This window comes from Pistacia vera, unplaced genomic scaffold (genome assembly GCF_008641045.1).
Source record: "Pistacia vera cultivar Batoury unplaced genomic scaffold, PisVer_v2 Contig104, whole genome shotgun sequence".
In the NCBI taxonomy this organism is placed as follows: Eukaryota; Viridiplantae; Streptophyta; class Magnoliopsida; order Sapindales; family Anacardiaceae; genus Pistacia; species Pistacia vera.
In genome coordinates, this window is record NW_022195071.1 from 882,507 (window position 1) to 905,438 (window position 22,932).

Here is a 22,932-nt window from a genome sequence, read left to right on the forward strand (position 1 = left end):
AATCCCAATTTCAATATGAAATTTGGTCTTAAAGAAAAACCCATTTGGTAAATGAGTTTGACATCTTCTTCTAATTTGAATTTTTTATACATTATCAAAAAGAATTAAAAAAAAAAAAAAAAAACTTTCTTTGTCAATGATTTATAAGTTACAATGTCTCTAGAATCGATCCTCTCTAAATTAGGGCGAAGGTATTTTTGGGCCTAGAGTTGCTATGGCTACCCATGTGATTCTTAGGGTGCGTTTGATTTATTATTCTTATCCATATTCCCAAAATATTTGTTTGTTTAATGATTTGGGAAATATTATTATATTTTTTTAATTACTTTTAGACCCCTTAAGTTTATTAATTTCATTAAATAGCCCCAAGAAAAAAAAATTTAAAAATTAACAAAAACACCCCCGCTCACCCATAGTTGCCAGATTCTGGCAACCACCGTCAGTGGTAGCCAGAATCTGTCACAATGGCCTACAAACCACCGGAACTAGTCGGTAAGTCACCGATCTGGCCTTTTTCGACCAAATCCACAGTAGATCTAGCTAAAAAATGTCAGATCTGGCCGTCGTTGACCGACAACGACAGCCGTTGCTAACGGCCAGATTTGGCCTTTTCCGACCGTTGACAGCCACATCGACCTACGTGTGGCCAGATCCAACTAATCTAAGTCGTAACACCAGATTCCGACCAAATTTTGGCGATGGTGGCCAGAATCTGGCACTGCGGGTGGGTGGTGGTGTTTTTGTCTTTCTACAAAAATGTTATATATTGAGGTATTTAGTTAAATTAGTAAACTTAGGGGGTTTTTTTTTTTTTTTATAAATTTTTAAATTTTACCTCATAATAATAACCCTATCCAACTATCCAATACTATCCCCAAAATCTTATCCAAAATAATAAACCAAACACACACTTAATTATTGGAAATAAATAAAAGATGTGAAGATGGCTTCTAATAAATACACAGTTGAAACTTTAGAAAATTAAATTTAAAATAAGCTAGGTTGATTTGCACTATGATTGTGAGAAAAAGAAAATTGGAAGATGAACACCAATTAACTTCCAAGTAAAAAAGCAAATGTTTTCCACATTATTGGCCACATAAAGATGCTGTGCCTTTTAATTATAATCATTCTCTTGCAAATTTTCAATTTTTTTTTTTAAAATCTGGATCATGATAATTATCAATAATTATTAATATCTGAATCATTTTCTAATCAGAACGTTTTTATATTAATTTGTAAGGACCATGTACACATATCATTTAATCTAAAATGTAAAATATTATATCAATCTAATGAGATAACTCTAATCGTGGTTAAACATATGTAGACGTAAAAATCTACCCGTACGGAAGGAGGGACTGATCCCGTAAGGTTGAGGACACTAGCGATTTGCTGCACCTGTACACGTAAGGAAACAAACATGAAGCGACGGAAAACACCGGGGTGGTGTTTGTCATAGGCACTCCGACGCTCAAGTCAGCAAGGCTGAAAGAGACTAATTTAGTGAGGGCTAGGGAGAAGAGAGGTTACCAGAAGTCTAGTCGGGGACTATGACTATGGCTGTAATGCGAAGTTCTTAAGCGGGAACTCTAGGGTCTGAAGGTGTAATGTAATGTCTCTTATGAGAGGGTTGACCTCTGTTTAAATAGTGACTATATGGTTTCCCAATCCAGATGGGATTAGGAGTCCTCGTAGCAATCGTTATGTATCCTTTGGCCCGCTTATCCTAGCGTGAAAGGGAGTCCAAGCATGACTAGGATACGGACCTTAGAGAAATTGGGATAATAGTCGACTGCCTGATCAGAGTTCAAGTAGGAGTGTGATCCATAGGTGATTGTGGGCTCCGAATTTGACCATAAGTCTAGAAGGTGTGTTGAGATCAGGAGGCCCGGGTCCTGATGGCATGGACCGACTGTACTTCATACTGAATAAGCCTCATTTGGGGAATTCTGGCCTGGGCCGCATCGGGCCTAGACCTAGGCTTTCAGCTTGGATAATGGTATGTACGTCTTTGGGCATATTTGGGTCGGGGACACTTTTTGGTCCTAACAACATAAAAATAAAAAATAAAAAATAAATGAGACCAAGATGCTACTATATATGCACTTAAGTGATAAACCAAAAAGCATTTTCAAATATTGAAAAAAGGTTATAAAAACAAATAAAAAATTATACCTTATATCAAATAATTAATTAAGATTATAATAAACTAGGAGAATGTGGGCACAAAGAAAGAATTGTATTGTATTGATTAAAGAGTTTCACACGTGTGAATCGTAAAGTTAAATGATGATCACAATGATATTGAATTAAAACATTTTCATTTTCAATTGTCAATGTAATCATGCGCCGAAAGAAGAATTACCATGTTATGTATCTTAGACTCGGATTTTTCTCATCCCGTCAATGCTTTTCTGATTTAATTATTGACCAAATTCAATATTAATACAATTCAATGTTCAAATCAATCCAAAACGAGAGAATTGTACAAATTAATAAGAAGGCAGGAAAGGTAACTAAAGTAATTTTGGATAACCACTATTGGGTGGCCTGAGGTTAAAAGAGTAAATTGAAATTTAACATATTCTTTCAAGTTCGAGTCTTCTTGAGAATAAAAGAGTAAGAGGAGGATCTAATATGATTTTCCGAATTCGAATCCACACGATTGTTAATAAGGGTTATCACTAAAACTCATATCCGACTAGTAGTTTTAAGGTCTCGAAAGATTCATTGAAGTGCGTGTAAGTTGGTCTGAAAATCCTCGATCATAAAAAAAAAAAAAAAAATGTAATTTTGGATTAATAAATAAATAGTGATGCATGTACATAACCTAGCCTATATCTAATATCCAGCAAATTAACCCATTTTATTAATTTAATTAATACTAATATTAATATTCATTTGGTTAGGTAAAATGAAGTGCAGTTGTTAAGGATTTGTTTTTTGTTAATGAATATGAAACCAAATCCGAACCGTCATCGTTTAGGCTTTTCGTATTTAATTTCAATAGAATTATAATTACATTAGTAGTAGGCTCCATAGCCCTCAAGTTAATGTGCTATAATTATAATTACTATATCTACAACTACAAGTCGTCACCACATTCGTAATCGAATGTATTAAATTTCCATTCAAATATCATTTATATTATCCATGCTATTCACAGTACTGAACATGAAAAATGTGATTTCCCTTTTTTAATTCAACTTGAAAATATTCTTCATTTTGACAATTTCTCTTTGTAATTTCCGGCGTAACATAGTACTTTATTTTGCTAGTTTTTATACTCGTAGATAGATCATTCAAAGGCAATCTTGTTGATACCGAGAACATCATCAACATCACAATGACATAATTACAGAATACAGACATTGCATCTCATAATATTTTTTTTTTTATCTTCATTTTATTTATAAGTATTTAAGTCTTTTTAATTTTTTTCTATTAAATTTGGCAACATACCATTGTCAAATGGACTTTTCTACATAGTCTTTTGTAGATTTTATCAATCTTTCTGGAAAATATTATTATCTAAATTAATTGATAACCTTCCGAAATATTATTCTTATAATGTAAAACCCTTTGATTTAAAATTTAATTAAACAAAAAAAAGTCTATATGATAACGAGAGACTTTTATAATTAAATAATAAAGGAAATGAGAAAATTATGTGTAAACGACAACTTAAAAAATCTTTTTTCAAAGAATTGGTCATCCGTTTGAAACTTGATCCAACAATAATAAATGGTAATTGGTAAGGAGGTTGGACTTTAATGTGTTTGATTAAATTAATATTTAATACTCATTATGAGTTAACCTAATCTGCAACTATAATTTTATATTATTAATCAAATTATTTGTTAATTAGTTGTAGATGTCATGAAATTTCAACGTCAATGTGAAATCTCAAGTTGGGTTTGTTCAAATATTTAATTATTTAATCAAAACACATAATCACTCGTGGTAGGCATTAATATTATATTTTGTTTACTAAGGATTAAATTAATACATCAACAAAATTTATTATATGAGCATATTTTCTAGAGTAATGTAGTCACAACTTTCTCTCACAACCCGACGTGAAAATTTTTCATAATCAGCTTGTAAAATGGGTTTTCCTACTTTTTGCAAGCTAACAATGAGAACAGTCATGTTAAGAGTTGTGAATGAAGTTTAGCCTAACATTATTTATTTCTTATCGCCAAATAAGTTATTATGAATTATCAACATTCATTATCATCATATATATATATTAAAAAAGGAAAATTTTTTTAGGGAAATGTTATAATATATGAATATTAAGAAATCTTGGTTTAGCGGGAATCTAAATTATATATCGAAATTAAGTTATTTCATAAGAGAATACTACATCAACAACCTTCTTTCACAAACTTTTCTCACAACTTGACGTGGTACTCGCAATTGGTCACTGATGATTAATTAGTGGGACCCATGCAGGACCCATGTAGACCCGTTTAAATGACTAATTGCAGTTGTCACGTCAAGGTTGTGGAAAGGGTTGTTGGTGTAGTATTATTCTATTCATAAATATCAGAGATGTTAAGTTTTATAAGAATCTAACATTATATATTGAAAAAAATTTGATTATGATGAAACTTTTTAGGAAATGTATATATCAAGAAATTAGATTTGAGTCCTCTAATAAATATTGAGAAATTATAAGGTTTGCAAGAATCTAATATGATATATCAACGAATTGATCAAGAAGAAAACATATAGAATATCTTTAAAAAAAAAAAAAAAAATTACTTGGAAGTTGAAATTTATCTCATAAAATATATAGAGATTGTATGATTCATCAATTAATTTAGAGTCTAATATCATATGTCGAGATTTAAGATTAGAGTATTTTCTCATTAATATTCATAAATTATAGGATTCAACATAAATCTAATATCATATATTGAGAAATCAACCACAAAGTAGGGGTGTGCCAAATTAGATATCCGATCTGATTTTGTATTTTTTTGATCCGATCTGGAAATTTAGCGCAAAGACAAATCATTTAGGGTATCTTGAAAAACTTGGACTTGAAAGTTGAAATTGATGTCAAAAAAATATGAAAGAATGGAAGTATGCCCCCACCTCATAAATAGGACACTTGGGAAAGCAAAAGGGGAGAGACTTAGATGTAAAACAATAACAAGTAGACAACCCAATCCAACTAATTCAAACAACCTTCAATTGAAAACTTTGTTATTTATCAATTTAAAGACAAAGTCCCGGCATGAATCTCTGCCACCATTTATTGCTAAATCAATCAAAAGGCTCCCCCCAGTTGTCCTCATCACCACCCGTCCCTAAATTGACTCCTCACTCTCACTTCTATCCTCACATTTATTAATTTTGTTGCTCTTTTCTATGATTTACTTGGGCGAGGGAGATTCAAATTTCCTCTTTTCACATTTATTAACAATTTATGTGATATTTACATTATCAAAAACTTGAAAGAAATACAATATTTCTTTTATATGAATAAAAATCTTTTATGATAAAAAGTATATATGACTCCCTTGATAAGCAAGAAACATGTTTAGACATGTTTGATTTGATCTGATATCAAATAACATATGGTGAGGCGAATTGAGGATGAAGTGAAGCTTCTCATTTCCAATATCAAGGTTTGAAGTGGTGTTAATCAAGGATGTGTCATCAAAATGTTGATTATGTTCTCCATTAAATTGCAAAGCTTATCACGAATTAGAATTTTTTTTTTTTTTTTTTTTTGGTATCTGGTGTGTTTGGGTTAACTTGCGTGTACCTCAACTAATCTTCGAGGTCTGTTGAACACCCTATAATTCTAAAAGACCAGATAAGTCACAATATTATTATGGTAGACGACCCCAATGTTTGAACTCAATAATTTAAGGAAATGAGTAAACTTCTTTGACCATCACGCCAACCCTTAGAGTTAGAATTAGGAGATATTAGCTTCACCCACTCATGTCTTTCCATTTGTAGGTGTACTGCATATGCTCTAATTGCCAACTTAATTACCATTTATTTATTTGCTAGACTGTTGAACTAAACTTGACATTTAATTTTCATTTAAAAAATGAGTTAAGGCACATTAAAAATATCAAAAACTCCTCAATTCAAGTATAACATCGTTATTCAATACATCAATATCTGTGATGACGCTTCATAGTCTCAAAGTGGGTAAATGAAACCAAACCATTTTCAATTTATAAATTGATTTATTGAAGTGCAAAAGATTACCAAATCCAACCTATTTCATTAAATTAACTTAATTTTGTGAGACCCATTTAAAATTATAATTTAAGTTCAAACCCAACCTATTTCATTAACCACCCCTAGGTGGACAAATGAGACAATAAAGACTTTTGGATGTATTACTCAAGAGGTTTTTAATTCAATTTTTCTCTATTGTTAATAGGGGTGACCATTAGAAGATTTATTCGGTCGTCGTTAACTTTAAAACTTCGGAGGATTAATCAAGGTATGCGACAATTATCTTATTGGCATGATAATGTTACCACACTTTATTCTTTATAAATGAATTAATACAATATTTTTCTGTCTGTCAATTTAAATGGTTTGGAATGAGCCTGGCCAGGATTGTGTTATGCCCCTTTTGCTCTTCGAAAATGACATACAAGTAAAAAAGTAGGCTGCCTAGTTCACGAGTTATTGACTTCTCACCTAACTTCATGTCTATTTCAATTTTCAAAGCTCTTCTTCTTCTTACGCGCTTTCAAATCTATGTCACCATATAGTTTATCCTACTCAATCACCAATATCATTAAAAAAATAAAGAAATCTTTTAACTTAGAATATTTTGTTTCGTTAAAAAAGTATAAAAGCTAATTAAGTCTCTAAGAGCATCTCTAATAATGCTATTTATTTTGAAGAGCATCTTTTATATAAATAAAAAGCATCTTCATTAATTTTAAAATATAAAGAACACAATTTTTATTCAAATCCAATAGACTCTTTAAATTTAATGAAGATACTCTTTATTTTTAAGAAATAGACTTAATAGGAGAGAGAATTAATAAATAAAATGCATGAGAACTTGTAGTTTATTAATTAAAATTAGGATAGAGAGTGAAATTCGACTCTCTAAGTGTGAAGAGTCAAACTCACTCTCTAATTTATATTTTAAAAATAAAGAGTATGTTGAACTCTTGTTTTTGTTGAACTCTTTATAATAAAGAGTTTATGTCATATAAAGAGTCATTTGGAGATGCTCTAAGCGTCACTGTAATTTTTTAAAAGTATGTATGCACATACATATTTGTAATCGGCTTTTTTATTTTTTTTAGTGGTTTTTTTTTTAGTGGGTTTTTGGTAATTTTCAAAGAAGTATTTAACACTTTTCGAAATTCGCTAGCTGCTCCAGACTTGGCTATCTCCTAAGGGGCCAAAAAAAAAAAAAAAAAATTAAATAAATAAATAAAAACCCTTAAAAAATAAAATTACCGATAACATAAATATATTAATAACCAAAATAAAAATTAAATCAAGAAAATGTTATCTAGCATTCAAAGCATTAAAGTGGGTTTTAATTCTTTGTAAAGAAAAAAATAATGAAATTGTAAGTGTGAAGACTGAAACGGTGTCGTTTTACTTAAACCAATAAGTTGTTGTTTCAAGAATGAAACTAGACCATCAGTTTTTCAAGAGATCCAACGGCTGAGTTTAGCCCATCCTGGTCAACGATATAGAAGCAAACTTTTCTCTTTAGTCTAGGGTATTCTATTCGATTGATACGGTGTTAGGTTTGCTCTGCTAGGGTTCATCCTTTGTTCAAAAATCTTGTTTTGTGTAACTGGTTGAGTGATTGGTTTTGTCATTCTGATTGAGGGGTTTTGTCTCTCGGTGGGCTGGGATTCTGAGTGTTAGTTTCCTAGGCTGATAGTTATCAGATAGGTGATTTCGGGTGTTATTGGATCTTTCGATCTTGTGTCTGTAATCTGTAAACTGATTAACAAATTAGTGTAGTGAGCTTCGTTCGTTTCCGGAGCTCAACGTGGACGTAGCCTTCCCAATCTTGGAAAGGTGAACCACGGTAAAATTGTGGTGTTCTTGATCATTTGTGGATGTCTGTTTTATTGTTATAATCTATGTTTAAAAGAGTGTTATTACAACAATGGTATCAGAGCCTTTTACCTTAGAGCCTAGAGTGAGTTTGAGATCCGAATTTGAGAAAATTAAAACTCTAGGGCTTCATCAAAATTGGGGGTTTTCTAAAATTTTGAGTTCTAGGGTTCTTAGAAGACTATAGGTCATCATCAAACCAGAAATAATCATGAATCGACACCATTTTCTGATTATGAGCACCATGAGTTCAACTCGCATGGAGATTGCGGAGTACGATGGAAAAATTGACTTCAATTCTTGGAAGAAGAAGATGAAGGCCCTAGTTTCACATAATAAAGTAGGGATTGCATTGGAAAAGGATGCAGAAAAGTGGCCAGCGGACAAGTTAAAAAGAAAGGCAAAAATAGACGAGGAGGCATACAACTTGATCGTGATGAATTTGGCAGACAACATGCTGAGGAAAGTGGACGGATTAGAGGCTCCAATCGCACTCTGGGGTAAACTCGAAACTCTGTATGCCTTACAAACTGCACCAAATCTTACTTTCTTAAAAGGTGCACTATTTTCATATAGAATGGACAGTAATAAGTCAATAGAAGATAATATTGATGAATTCTTGAAAATGACTATAATCCTAAAGGGCACTGACCAAGAATTAAGTGAAACGACTTTAGCAATGATCTTCCTAAACTCACTGACAAAGGACTACCAGGTTGTTAAGATCGCCTTACAGTATTCTGGCACTGTCCCTAGTGTAGATCTCATAGTATCAGGACTAAAGGCTAGGGAGTTAGAGTTGAAGGTTTAGAAAAGAAGTGGGAACAACCTGTTGGTTAAGGGTAAAACTGACCTAGGAAGTTCCTCTAATGGCATGCAAAGAAACACTTGGTCTAAGGCTAAAAGGAAAGGGAAAGGGACTAATAAGAAAAAGGAGACTAGGAAGTGTTTTCACTGTAATAAACCAGGGCATCTAAAAAAGAATTGTTACGATTGGATTAGAAAACAAAAATCAGTAAACACTGAGAGCAATGTGGCATGTGCTAACAATAATATTACTGATCCAGAAATCCTTACTGTGTCTAGGATAGATCAAACACATGACTGGGTGTTAGACTCAGGATGCTCCTTCCATATGAGCCCTAACAGGGATTGGTTCCAGGACTTTAGGGGTGGTGAATATGAAACTATCTATATGGGTAATAACAAAACCTGCAGAGTGTTAGGATTAGGAAATATAACCCTAAGGCTGGATGATGGAAAACTTATTGTGTTATCAAATGTTAGATACATTCCTGAACTAAAGAGAAACCTAATATCCCTAAGCGCTCTAGATGAATTAGGTTGTAGTTATAAGGCTGAAAGGGGTTGCATAAATGTGTTTAAGAATTACCATATTGTATTAAGGGGGTTGAAGAAGAATGGGTTGTACCTTTTGTGTGGCAATTATTACCCTGAGAAAGGGAATAGTGCACTGGTCTCCACAAATCTCAATACTATTGATAAGTGGCATCTTAGGCTAGGGCATATGAGTGAAAAGGGTATGAGCATTCTTAGCCAACAAGGTTTATTTGGAAAGGATAAAATTACAACCCTAGACTTTTGTGAAACCTGTGTCTTAGGAAAACAACATAGAGGTAGTTTCACCAAATGCATACACTTATCCAAAAGTTGTTTGGATTACCTCCATGCTGACCTTTGGGGACCTGAAAGGATTAGATCTCATGGAGGGAATTCCTACTTCCTTTCAATTGTTGATGACTTCAGTAGAAAGGTTTGGGTATACCTACTGAAGTCCAAAGATGAGGCACTGTCTAAGTTTAAAACCTGGAAAACACTTGTGGAAAATCAAATTGACAGAAGAGTGAAAGCCTTAAGAACATACAATGGTCTGGAGTTCTGCAATATGGAGTTTGATAATTACTATAGGGATCAAGGTATATTAAGGCATAGAACAGTTAGGAAAACCTCTTAGCAAAATGGAGTTGTTGAGAGAATGAACCGAACCTTGTTGGAGAAAGTCAGATGTCTTCTGTTCACTTCAGGACTCCCAAAACTTTTTGGGGAGAAGCTTTGACCACTGCTGCCCACCGGCCCAATAGCTCCATAGGATTCAATTGTCCTGAGTCTAAATGGTCAGGAAGAGAGTTAAACCTTAGTCACCTAAGAGTGTTTGGATGTGCTGCATATGCACACACTAGTGATGGGAAATTAAAGCCCAGGTCCATAAAGTGTATACTGTTAGGATATCAAGAGGGCACTAAAGGTTACAGGTTATGAGATACGGCTGCACTAGGGTTAAGATCATTATTAGCAAAGATGTAATTTTTAATGAAGGGGATTTCCCCTGCAAGTTTGCTAACATTGATGCAGGTCCTCCAAGCAACAATGTAACACAACCAGATCATCCAGACACTACACCAATTGAGGTGGAGGCAATAGAGGATACCCAGACTGAAAATGATCCTACACCAGAAGAAGCAGCAACACCTGATGGACCTGACCAGAATGAGGATGACACAGAAGAGGCCCAAGGTCCCTTGCTAGATGATTTGCAGGATTACCAACTGGCAAGAGACAGGACTAGAAGAGAAATAAGGCCCCCAGTGAGATACTCATATGCAGAGCTGATCTACACAGCCCTACTGGCAAGAACTGAAATACTGAGGACAGAACCAGAATCATACTCAGAAGCAATTACTTCAAAGGACAAGCACAAATGATGGCAAGCAATAACAGAGGAAATGAATTCTCTATAGGTAAATAGGACCTGGTCCCTTGTTCCTAAACCTAAAAATTAGAAAATAGGAAGGTGTAACAACTAATAAACCACCTAGATACAAAGCTAGATTGGTGGCCAAGGGGTTCACTCAAAGGGAAGGCATAGACTTCAATGAAGTCTTCTCTCCCGTAGTAAAATATAAAACCATTAGAATGATGCTGTCTGTTGTAGCTCACCAAGACCTAGAGTTAGAGCAACTTGATGTAAAACAACATTCCTTCAGGGGGATTTAGAAGAACAGATTTACATGGCCCAACCAGTAGGTTTTGTAGATAGTCTTAGACCATACCATGTATGCAGACTACAAAAGTCCTTGTATGGACTTAAGCGGTCACCCAGACAGTGGTATAAAAGGTTTGATACCTTTATACTTAACCTGTGATTCACTAGGAGCAAATATGATAACTGTTTTTACTTTGCTTTGAAAGATGTCATGTCTATTTACTTGCTGCTTTATGTAGATGATATGCTCATGATTAGTAAATCAAAATAAAAAATATCTGAACTAAAGTCTGGACTCAGTTCTGAATTTGATATGAAAGACCTAGGAGTAGCTAAGAAAATACTTGGAATGATGATAGACAGAGACAGAAGTAGGAGTACCCTAAAGGTTCATCAAACACCATACCTACAGAAGCTGGTTACCAAATATGGAATGTCTGAGTGTAAGCCAGTAACAATGCCTCTTGCAAATCACTTTATCCTGACTAAGTCCCAATGTCCTAAGAGTCCTGTTGAAACCATAAAAATGGAGATTGTCCCTTATTCAAATTTGATAGGTTCAGTAATGTATGTAATGATTAGCACCAGACCGGATTTAGCTTTTGCAATTTCTTTATTGAGTAGGTTCATGTCAAATCCAGGAAGTGATCACTGGATTGCATTGAAATGGGTACTCAGATATATAAACTGTACTGCATGTATAGGTTTAGAGTATTGCAAAAGAACATCTACACTTGATCTTGTGGGGTTTGTGGATTCAGACTTTGCAGGTGACAGGCATAGCAGGAAGTCAACCACTGCATACTGCTTCACCCTTGGAGGGAACTGCATCAGTTGGGAATCTCAACTCCAGCCTCTAGTTGCCCTATCAATGACTGAAGCAGAATATGTGGCCCTGGCAGATGGTTTCAAGGAAGCTATATGGATGCAAGGATTATTAACAGAAACTGAATTGACTGACAGCAAAGTGACTATCTTCTCAGATAGTCAAAGTGCTATACTGTTAAGTAAAAATCCTATCTACCATGAGAGAACAAAACATGTGGACATGAGATTTTACTTCATTAGAGACCTGATCACCAGAAGGCAGATTGATTTAACGGGTTCCCACTGAAGAAAATCCAGCAGACATGGGAACCAAGATTGTCAGTCCAACTAAGTTCAAGCATTGCATAAACTTGCTATTCCTGAAATAATCAGAGCATCAATAGAGCTATGAGGGAATCAGCTGAGGCACACTGCACTAAAAAGGGAGTCAGTAAGAGAGTTGGTCTCATGTCTTCAAGGTGGAGATTGTAAGTATGAAGACTGAAACGGTGCCGTGTTACTTAAACCAATACGTTGTCGTTTCAAGAATGAATCTGGACCATCAGTTTTTCAAGAGATCCAATGGCTGAGTTCAGTCCATCTTGGTCAATGATATATAGACAAACTTTTCTCTTTAGTCTAGGGTATTCTATTCGATTGATACAGTGTTAGGTTTGCTCTGCTAGGGTTCATCTTTTGTTCTGAAATCTTGATTCTGTGTAACTGGTTGAGTGATTGGTTTTGTCATTCTGATTGAGGGGTTTTGTCTCTCGGTGGGCTGGGATTCTGAGTGTTAGTTTCCTAGGCTGATNGTCCTTCTTACGCGCTTTCAAATCTATGTCACCATATAGTTTATCCTAAAAAAATAAAGAAAACTTTTAACTTTGAACATTTTGTTTCATTAAAAAAATATAAAAGATAATTAAGTCTCTAAGCGTCACTGTAATTTTTGAAAAGTACGTATGCACATACATATTTGTAATCGGCTTTTTTATTTTTTTTTTAGTGGGTTTTTGGTAATTTACAAAGAAGTATTTAACACTTTTCGAAATTCACTGGCTGCTCCAGACTTAGCTATCTCCTAAGGGGCCAAAAAAAATAACCCTTAAAAAAAAAAATTACCAATAACATAAATATATTAATAACCAAAATAAAAATTAAATCAAGAAAATGTTATTTAGCATTCAAAGCATTAAAGTTGGTTTTAATTCTTTGTAAAGAAGAAAATAATGAAATAGTTATAAACAATTTTTTTACATATATATAGAGATATTAAAGAGGATTTGATGAATAAAAAAAGTGTTAAATATTTCAAAATTTATATTTATAATTTTTTTAAATTTATAATGTAATTAATGAATTTTTTTTCCCAGATGTAACTCGGGCTAGATTAGAACACAGGTAAGCCCTCTCACAAATATGCTCTATTGGTTACATAATTTTGTAGATTTTTTTTCTTACGTTGAACATTTCATTTCTCATGTGAAATCAAGGATAGAATTTGATTAAAATTTAAGAAAAGTAAACATAAAGTAAGATATATAATGTGAAATGCTGCATATAAAAAAGAAGCAATAGAATTTGGAATCTTCTTTGTGTACGTCATGCGGGGTAGGTTCCTTCTTTGTTGGCGGTTGATAGTTTACAATTCAACAATGCAACCTAACCGTGTTGAATAATTTGTACACCTTAAACCCTTTAAAACCTTGTCATTTATCCAAAAATCTCCCTCATTCCTGATTCCTCTTCTTATTCTTCCACCTACTTTATTTCTTTCATGTCATTCTATTCCTCCTTCCTCTGAGCCATTTTCTGGCGACTTCACCATGCACATCAACCGTCTTTGTTTCGTGTTACCAGCTGACGCTGACGAAATCCAGTTCGAAGCCAACACCCCCGCCAAGAAACCGATCAAGAAACATTCTGAACGCAGTTGTGGAGGTCAAGTTCTTGGTTTCATTGGTGATTCATTGCGCCGTGTGTATGAGGCCAACTGGGTGAGTTTTTGTTACTCGGATGTGCAGAAGAAACAGCATTCTGGAGTGTTTCACGACCTGGAAGGAGTTCAGATATCTGAGAAAGTTGGAGGAGACAATCCGAGGATTTTTAGCTATGCTGAGCTTTATATTGGGTCTAATGGATTTAATGAAGATGAAGTTCTGGGAAGTGGAGGTTTTGGGGTAGTGTATAGAGCAGTTTTACCTAGCGATGGAACAGTCGTTGCTGTGAAATGCTTGGCAGAGAAAGGAGAGCGCTTTGAGAAGACTTTTGCGGCGGAGTTGGTTGCAGTTGCTCATCTTCGCCACAGGAATCTTGTCCGGTTAAGAGGTTGGTGTGTACACGAAGACCAGTTGCTTCTTGTTTATGACTACATGCCTAACCGCAGTCTTGACAGAGTACTTTTCCGGAGGCCTGAAAAAACGGAGGCAGCGCCTTTGGATTGGGAGCGTAGAAAGAAAATTATTGGCGGGTTAGCAGCTGCATTACATTATCTTCATGAACAACTTGAGACTCAGATCATACACCGCGATGTGAAGACAAGTAATGTGATGCTTGACTCTCATTATAATGCTAGACTTGGCGACTTTGGCTTGGCGCGGTGGCTTGAACACGAACTCGAGTACCAAACTAGGACTCCATCAATGAAAAACCACCAGTTCAACTTGGCAGAGACAACTAGGATTGGTGGCACAATAGGGTACTTACCTCCTGAGAGTTTCCAGAAAAGAAGTGTCGCTACAGCAAAATCAGATGTTTTCAGCTTCGGAATTGTTGTGTTAGAGGTGGTGTCAGGCAGGCGGGCAGTGGATCTCACATATTCAGATGATCAGATCGTTCTGCTTGATTGGATCCGGAGGCTGTCGGATGAGGGGAAGCTTTTACAAGCTGGTGATAATCGGCTTAAAGATGGATCTTACAAGCTTTCTGAGATGGATGGTCTCATTCATCTGGGGCTTCTCTGCACACTCCACAATCCACAATTGCGGCCTAACATGAAATGGGTTGTGGAAGCACTTTCTGGCAATAGTAATATAGCCAATTTACCAGCTCTCCCATCGTTTCAATCGCACCCTCTTTACATTTCTTTGTCTTCTCCTACCAACACCACTATAACCAACACAACAACTACTGCTTCCATCAATTCAACTGGCTCCAACACTACAGTTACATCCACTTCTTCAAACTATATAACTGCCCTAGGAGAAACTATATATGCAACTGCTGAATTTGAAAGCAGTGATTCCAAGCCATATGATAACAGAAGTCAGCGACGAACTGCTTTTTTCATGGTTGAAACTCCAAGGGAAATATCTTTCAAGGAAATCATTTCTGCCACAAATAACTTCTCGGATTCACAGAGGGTTGCAGAGTTGGACTTTGGAACTGCCTACCATGGCATTCTTGAGAATCAGCATCATGTCCTTGTGAAGAGGCTTGGCATGAATAAATGCCCTGCACTGCGGGCACGATTCTCGGATGAACTCCAAAATTTAGGGAGGCTTCGCCACCGCAATCTGGTTCAGCTCCGTGGTTGGTGCACTGAGCAAGGGGAGATGCTTGTTGTATATGATTACTCAGCAAATCGCCTTCTTAGTCACCTCCTTTTCCATCATAATCATGTAGTTGGAAATTCTGTTCTGAGATGGCATCAGAGATACAACATTGTCAAGTCACTTGCTTCTGCCATTCTTTATCTCCATGAGGAATGGGATGAACAAGTTATTCACAAAAACATTACCTCTTCTGCTATTATTCTTGATCCAGACATGAACCCACGGCTCAGTTCCTTCGCCCTGGCTGAATTCTTGACTCGCAATGACCATGGCCATCACCAAGCTACCAAAGGAAACAAATCAGTTCGTGGCATTTTCGGTTACATTTCCCCAGAGTATATAGAATCCGGTGAAGCAACCACAATGGCTGATGTTTATAGTTTTGGTGTGCTGATGCTCGAGGTGGTCAGTGGACAGATGGCAGTTGACTTCCGGCGCCCTGAGGTGCTAGTAGTTAAGAGGGTTCGTGAATTTGAGGCACAGAAAAGACCATTGGAAGAGTTAGCTGATTTAAGGTTGAATGGAGAGTATAATCATAAAGAACTGATGAGACTCACAAAATTAGGAATTGTGTGCACACTGTCCAAACCAGAATTAAGACCAAGCATGAGGCAGATAGTCAGCATACTTGATGGAAACGACAAATGCTTCATGGAAGAAGAGAAAATGAAAGAAAGTATGGAAGAATGGAAACAAAGCAATGCTTCATCTTTTTCATTGATAAAGAGAATACAAGCTCTGGGAATACAATGAAGTTCATGTAATGTTAACTGAGAGGCAGAGATTATGTTTGCTAGAATTTTGTTTTTTGAGAACTTTTTTCACTTATCCTTTTCTTAACTTTTGTATACTATCTAAGGTGTATGATGTGTATAATTAAAAATGAGTATGTCTTAGTATATATCTTCATGACATTATAGTTTCTATTTAACAAATTCTGGCAAAGCCACTACTATGAACTACCTCTCATACAATACCATAGTTTATACACAACAACAAGAAGAAGATAAGCTGGAAGAAGAAATAAACTAATCATCACTAAATTGACATTTAAATTTATTGAATGGTTCATGTTTCTACTGTTTGAAAAGAAAGCGTATATGAATTACATAAAGACAACAGCAGTTTCAGGTAACATTTGGGTTGTTTATATATACATAAATATGCACTATTCCGACCTCGTGCTGGACTATTATCCCCTTTGTTTACTTTTTGTTGTGCATTTGCTTTTACTCTATGTCACTAATTTCTTCATCTGAGTCCCTCTCAACTTCAATGCTATCATCAATGCCAACCCATTTGATCAAAGCAAAGAGAAATTCTCTGAAGCCGACCTTCCCATTCCTGTCCTGGTCCATCTCCACTGCATTGTTTTACATAGATTGCAATGGGAGATCAAAAGAAAATTCACACTTACAGCTAGAAGATTGAAAAAAAAAAAAAAAAAAAAAAAAAATAATGTGTAGAAGGGCAGCAGTCTATACTGAATGGATTCTTCAAGATATTTCCTGGTGATTTCTCCCAAGGATAAAACTCATTTAAAGACTTGTCCACGTCTTTCTTATTCAGCTTTCCATCACCATTCTTATCGAGAAACAAGAATGCGTCAACTATTCTATCAAAAGTTTCCTTGAGCTCTTTCGAAATCACCTATATCATAAGAAATTCCCAGATTATCAATTACAATGATAGAGCCAATTCATTCAGCTAGGTGCACTCAAGAAATTAATAGAGGAAACAAAAATGAGTTCATTGTGGTTACCTTAAAAGAAGAGGAGGAGGAGGGTTCTTCTAGTAGATCCATGAGACACAGGAAGACAATAAACTCAGTGAATTGTATTTCTTGGCTCTGATCAATGTCACAAGAATTGAATAGTTCATTAATCCGTTCCTCCTTCAGTTGGAGATTAAATTTCCCTAAGCATTTGCTAAGTTCCTCACGGGAGATAGCACCATTAGAGTCTTCATCTGAATGAAATAAAGAGAGGCAGAGAGAGTCAAATTGCAATAAGCATCTTGAAAATATCTAAAGAATACAAAAGCAAACTCATCATGACGCACCATATTGTTCAAATACACCTTTGATTTTTTTCAATCCTTCTTTGAACTTAGGGAACCACGAATATATGCTTTCGCTTGAATTGAAACTGATCTGTCCTGATGAACTTCTGATAACCTTTTCCTCACTCATTTTCTTTTCAAGCTGTGCGTCCAACTTACTATACTTACTTTCTGAACAACAACAGCTTAGCATGCCTATGAATTTGTTAGACAAGGACTTCTGAGAAGGGTAACATCGAGATTTGCCTTAAAAGATTGATAGGCACAATCAGATAATGTAAAAAAAACCTATGAAGTTTAGAAATATTAACATGTAATGTTTCACCAGAAAGACAATATGGTAAATGGACATAATATTCATCGACTTAAGGTCAGAAATTAAATCAATTAACACTATATTTTTAAAATACATATCTAAATTGGTAATTTTAGTGGTGAAAATCATAATCTCTAAGAGGTGGCAGAAATGGTTATGCTGCGGCACTTGTTGATTTTAGCGGCCAGTGCAATGAACATGATGTGTCGACGAATAATAGCAGCTGTGTTTGAAAAAGGGTGTCAGAGCTCTGGTGATTACCAACAAGAAATCTAGAGCAAACAGAAGTTCACAGAGGAGAAAATTGATCAGGATGTGCTTCTGAGCTGAAAATTCAACCAAGGTTTGCTATTTGAAAAGAACTTAACATTCTCTGATAATTATTTTGCAAGAGAAACTAAGTATAAGAAAGGCCAACAAAAGAGTTCCTTTCTTACCAAGAAAACATTCATCGGAGGATAGTTTTGAAAAGTGGTAACTACATAAATCTAAAACTACTATCATTTTAAATAGTAACTGGCAAGAAACAACACATCCCAAATATCTAAAACAACAGATAAACAGAAACAAAACTCAGAAGCAGGTATTGAAGTTTAAGATATAAATATAAGAGTTAGCATTGAGTTGAAGACTTAACCATTCAACTAATACAAAAGTATTTACAGGCTTGTCTTAAACATGCAATCCTTGGAAAAACAAAAGGAAAAAAATGAAACTTACCCATTGAATCTCCAATGGCAACTGAGTTTGGCAGAGAAGACAAGTTGATTGGGTTCTAGAGAAAAAAGGGGAAAAGGAATTTACTCATAAAAAGGGTAAAGAGCAAGCAAAATGGGATTCTCTTAAAGTGAAATGCCATTCTCTCTTTAATTTTCAGAATGCCAACATGAAAGATTTTGAAGAATATTTAAACGGTTGCTTACTTAGAGAGTTGAACTGTTCTTGATACCACTTCTCCAACTGTAGCTTTATTGTCACTGTGTCACAGAAGAGTCTACTAACCAGAGGCGGAGCTGGATAGAATTTGCTTTTCAGGGGCCACACTGGAACTTTCAACAAATAAGGGGTCAAAAAGTGAGAATGTATATATTTATATGTAAAATTTAAGTTTTGTATGGGACTTAAGAGTAATCACGTGGCCTTATATTTAGGGTGTCAGCCAACCCTGCTGAGTCGAGTCAAGTTCAAGTTCCCTAATATACTCGACTCAACCAGCTCGCGAGTTTCAGTGAGCTTGAAAGGGTATTTATGCGAGTTTTATGAGTATTTTTGAATCCTAAAAATTGAAAAAATAACAAACACACCCAACATTCCCAAATAATGTAATTTGTAAAATCGAATTTGAAATCGAAGTTAGAAGTTTAGAACATTAGAAACTCTAAATCCTACTTCTCCGATCTCTCTCTGATACGACTGATTTGTCGACGTCAACTACTTCTTCTCGTCGTCCCGTTTGCCGACGCCACCAGCTTCGTCTCGACCATTGTCGATTCGTTCACCGATGGCCCGACGCTGTTTGTTTCCTCCCATTTCAATGCCTTCAATGGTTTCCCTCTCAATCTTTGTCGCGCGATCTTCGAAGGTATAAATTTTATTTTTTTCAACTCCTTCATGCTTGTGAAATGTTGTACTTTGTTAGTTTGTTATGGTCGACAAATATTCAGTAACTACTGTCGGCTTTTTTGAGTCAACTCAATTGAATGTGGCCTCAAAAGCTTTTGCGTTTGGTAGAAAAATCAAGAGTTTTTCAATGATTAATATTGTAATTTTCGCAAGTGTTTGAAACCGTGCAAGTAATAAGTATACAAATACGAACATTGAACATAAGGGAATTACTTCTATCAATTACCAAAAAATACTATCTAATTACTATTTGATTAATCCAGATTTTTATCAAGAAAAATCTAAATTAAAATAAACAATTGAAATTAAATATAAAAAAAAATCTAAAAAGAAAACAATTGAGTAAATCTTTGGTTTTAATGCAAGATGACTAGGCCTAGGGCATAGATTTCACACCAACTCTTATTCCTATGTATAGATAACTTATGCTAATTTCATTAAGCTCTTCTTACAAGTCAAACTTCTTAAATTTCTAATAATTTTCTCTCGAACAATTATCAAATTAACTCATAATTACTAACCCAAATTATCTGTAATCAGATGTAAGGAATTGGAGATCATTACGCTCTATGGAGTTTACCAAAACTTGACAAGTCGCGGCAACCTATCTCCAGCGTTCGCTCAACTTATAGTTTTACTATCGTAGACCAACTAAGTATCATCTCTTGATCTTAACTTAGTCCATTAATTCGTTCAATTTTTGGATCCTTAAGAATCAAAAGCATTATGCATAAAAATACAACTTGGGAAGAAATCTTAATAAAAATCAACATAAATAAATCAACACATAATCAAGAGATTAGGCTACATCTTATCCCTAGAAAAAAAAATTAGTTCATAGCAATTATGAAAGAAACAATCATCTTTATTAAAATATAAATCATGAAAGGAAGAACAAAGAAAAACTTCTCATGATTTTGCTCCAAAAGCTCCATAAATTATGTTGTTTTTTTCTTTTCTTCTAATAGTTTTGCTTTTTATCTCTCAAAAAATCTCCAAAAATAATGCTAAAAGGCTTCTATTTGTGTCCCACAAGGGTTAGGTTTTTTTTTTCTTTTTTTCCCTTAATTCTACTCAGTTTAGGACTCTTAAACCTTATTTTTCTAGTTAAAAAGGGAAAACAAATTTCCAACTGTCGTGACTGTGCCGTAGCCAGGGCTATAAACAAGCCAAGCTGAGTTTTAGACTTATCGAGCTCGAGTTCGAGCTCAAGCTTTTCGAGTTAGAGAAAAGGGACTCGAACTCGAGCTCGATCGAGTTCAGGCTGGCTTGACTTCGTCTTCATCTTCATTTATTTTCTTCGTCTTTATCTCCATCATCTTCGTCTTCGTCTTCATCTTCGTCTTCGTCTTCATGGAAATGGAAGTTCATCTTGCTCTTGTTTCTTCATCATCATCTTCTTCTTCCTCAACACATCATTCTTATACTTGCAGAGCTTTACGAGTTGCCACGCTGCTTCCATCTCCATCTTCTTCTTCATCTTCATCTTCTTCCTCAACATAACCATTATTTTGATTTTGATTTTGATTTTCTGATTATGAATATTGAAGATACAAGATTAGCAGAGAAACATGAGCTTTTTATACACTAAATTTGCAAGAAAAAATTTAGGGTTTAGGGTTCGTCGATTTGGGAAATGTGATTTGGGGGTTTAATTTCATGTTTTAGAACTAATTACATTAGGGGGGTTAACTATCGTTTTTACAAATTTTTAAAATTAAAGATAACACTTCAGTCTCCATAGTTTATAAAACTAACAAAAGGAACCCTGCTTACAAGCCACCTCAGGCTCACAAGCTTATTGAGTTGAGCCTCCCCATGTTTGAACTTGGCGAGTTTTATATAGTGAGCTTGAGCCGAGTTGACTCGACTAACTACGAATAGAGTCATAAATGAGCTTCAGACGAGTCGAGTCGAGCCGGCTCGCGAGTCGTTCGGCTCGTCTAAAAGCCCTAGCCCTGGCACTATGCTATGGCATTCTTGATTCTGGACTAGCTGTGCCGCGACACAGTGTTGCAGCATGATGTCAAATTCCTCTTCTTCAGTTCAAACCTTGTATCATTCCTCATCACTCCAAAGATAGTAATTTTTGAGCATGTATGGAATCTAGAGAAGTGGTAAACATATGAAATGTAGCCATTTGAATTGGCTTGCCAACAATTAAAGAATCGTTTTAATATGATATATACAGCTCAAGTTATTATTAAAAAACCAAAGTATACTCAAACTAGAGTAATCTAGAATCTCCTCTTTAAATTCAAAACTCCATAACTTCTTCAATTCAACTCTGATTCTTGATCTGTTTGTTTCTACTTGTCACTCATTCCTTTGCTCTTCATCTGAGGGTAACATTTAGCATTAACAACCTGAAAGCAGTCTAACATACCCGTGATCCCATAAAAGACAATTATGAAAATATTAAGCAAATTTACCAATTTAAGCCTAATTTCTCACAAATAATCCCCATAAACCACTAAGAAAATGTGCATTTTCAAGCTCTTATCAATTAATTGTGCGAAACTGGGAAATGAGTCATAGTGGTGTTGTGTTTGCGAAACTGGAAAAGTGGACTACCTATTTTTAAGACTTAGAATTTGAGCTCGAGCTCGAGATTGGATCAGGTAAAATTTGTTTGAGCTTCGACCGAGCTCAAGCTAGCTCGAGCTCACCTTTTCTATGCCGAACTTGAGCTCAAGCTCAATGTTTCAAGCTCGCCAAGCTCAAATAGTCCCAAGCTCGGCTGAACTTGTTTACACCCCTTACTTATAATAGCTATTATTGATGAGATATTTTGGCTAGATTATTTAGTTTTTTTTTTTTTTTTTTTTTTAAATGTTTGTTTTCTTTTAAGAAAATTATTTAAAAAGGAATGCAACTAATATAAGAAATACAAGTGTAATTTGGAATAAAAATATTGGTCATTGTAGGAATAAAATGTTTTTGCATATTTAATTTATAAATGTAGGGGTGAAAATTCTGGGCTAAGAGAGAAAACTGAGTTAAATAATTTATGTAATGTAAAAAGGGTGGATTAAATACAATAGGTGAGTGATGAAACATGGATTGTTGTTAGGCTCCATTAGTATTGAGTTTAGCTACTAAGTTATATGGTGTTAAATTTATATTCGTGTTAATGTTACTAGTGGATTCTCCCTATCTATGATATAGGCAAATTGTGTCAAACCATCTCAAATGATTATATGTGTTTGTAGTGTGTGATTATTTTTATATGGTGTTACAGCTTATGGTGTGTGATTTATTTTTATACAAATATTCTAATAACGATATTAGAGTTTTGGTTGCAAACAAGGAGATGAGCTTTTTAGAGATGTTGAATACATCAAAAGTCTAACCAAGTAGATACTGTTTGCTATTGACCTAACTGCCAAAACGCATTTAGTTAGTTAAGAGAACCCAAGCCTATAAATTAAGCGAGAGTCCATTCGATAACAATATGGGCTGTGACAAACTCCCTACTTTAT

At 34.9% G+C, this 22,932-nt stretch overlaps 4 protein-coding genes across 6 annotated transcripts; 3 read left to right on the top strand and 1 right to left on the bottom strand.

The window, feature by feature from the left end:
* The first annotated feature begins 8,329 nt into the window (after positions 1-8,329).
* Positions 8,330-8,896, top strand: LOC116125023. The gene has a single exon (XM_031410757.1). The coding sequence runs from the start codon at positions 8,330-8,332 to the stop codon at positions 8,894-8,896; it is 567 nt and encodes a 188-aa protein (XP_031266617.1).
* Positions 8,897-11,402: 2,506 nt separating this feature from the next.
* LOC116125043 (secreted RxLR effector protein 161-like) lies at positions 11,403-12,203 on the top strand. Its single transcript, XM_031410777.1, has one exon. It carries the CDS (start codon positions 11,403-11,405, stop codon positions 12,201-12,203), a length of 801 nt encoding a protein of 266 aa, XP_031266637.1.
* Positions 12,204-13,605: 1,402 nt separating this feature from the next.
* On the top strand, positions 13,606-16,355 carry LOC116125683 (receptor like protein kinase S.2). Its single transcript, XM_031411415.1, has one exon. The coding sequence runs from the start codon at positions 13,723-13,725 to the stop codon at positions 16,201-16,203; it is 2,481 nt and encodes an 826-aa protein (XP_031267275.1). The 5' UTR covers positions 13,606-13,722; the 3' UTR covers positions 16,204-16,355.
* Positions 16,356-16,506: 151 nt separating this feature from the next.
* On the bottom strand, positions 16,507-18,851 carry LOC116126159 (probable calcium-binding protein CML22). Of its 3 annotated transcripts, none has more exons than XM_031411862.1 (5): positions 18,548-18,851; positions 17,512-17,757; positions 17,213-17,418; positions 16,935-17,100; positions 16,507-16,813 (listed from the first exon to the last, which is right to left on the bottom strand). In XM_031411862.1, exons 1-5 carry the CDS (start codon positions 18,549-18,551, stop codon positions 16,680-16,682), a joined length of 756 nt encoding a protein of 251 aa, XP_031267722.1. In that variant the 5' UTR covers positions 18,552-18,851; the 3' UTR covers positions 16,507-16,679. The 3 variants fall into 3 exon arrangements, with proteins under 3 accessions (XP_031267722.1, XP_031267736.1, XP_031267730.1); XM_031411876.1 differs by having other exon boundaries at positions 17,512-17,682; positions 18,548-18,591; XM_031411870.1 differs by having other exon boundaries at positions 17,512-18,050; positions 18,548-18,586.
* Positions 18,852-22,932: the final 4,081 nt, after the last annotated feature.

Coding starts and splice junctions, on each gene's coding strand:
- LOC116125023 (XM_031410757.1), top strand. CDS start 8,330: ATGAGTTCAACTCGCATGGAGATTGCGGAGTACGATGGAAAAATTGAC.
- LOC116125043 (XM_031410777.1), top strand. CDS start 11,403: ATGAAAGACCTAGGAGTAGCTAAGAAAATACTTGGAATGATGATAGAC.
- LOC116125683 (XM_031411415.1), top strand. CDS start 13,723: ATGCACATCAACCGTCTTTGTTTCGTGTTACCAGCTGACGCTGACGAA.
- LOC116126159 (XM_031411862.1), bottom strand. Junction 17,419..17,511: donor AGGTGTATTTGAACAATATG/GTGCGTCATGAT, acceptor TATTTCATTCAG/ATGAAGACTCTAATGGTGCT. Junction 16,814..16,934: donor TATCTTGAAGAATCCATTCA/GTATAGACTGCT, acceptor AAAACAATGCAG/TGGAGATGGACCAGGACAGG.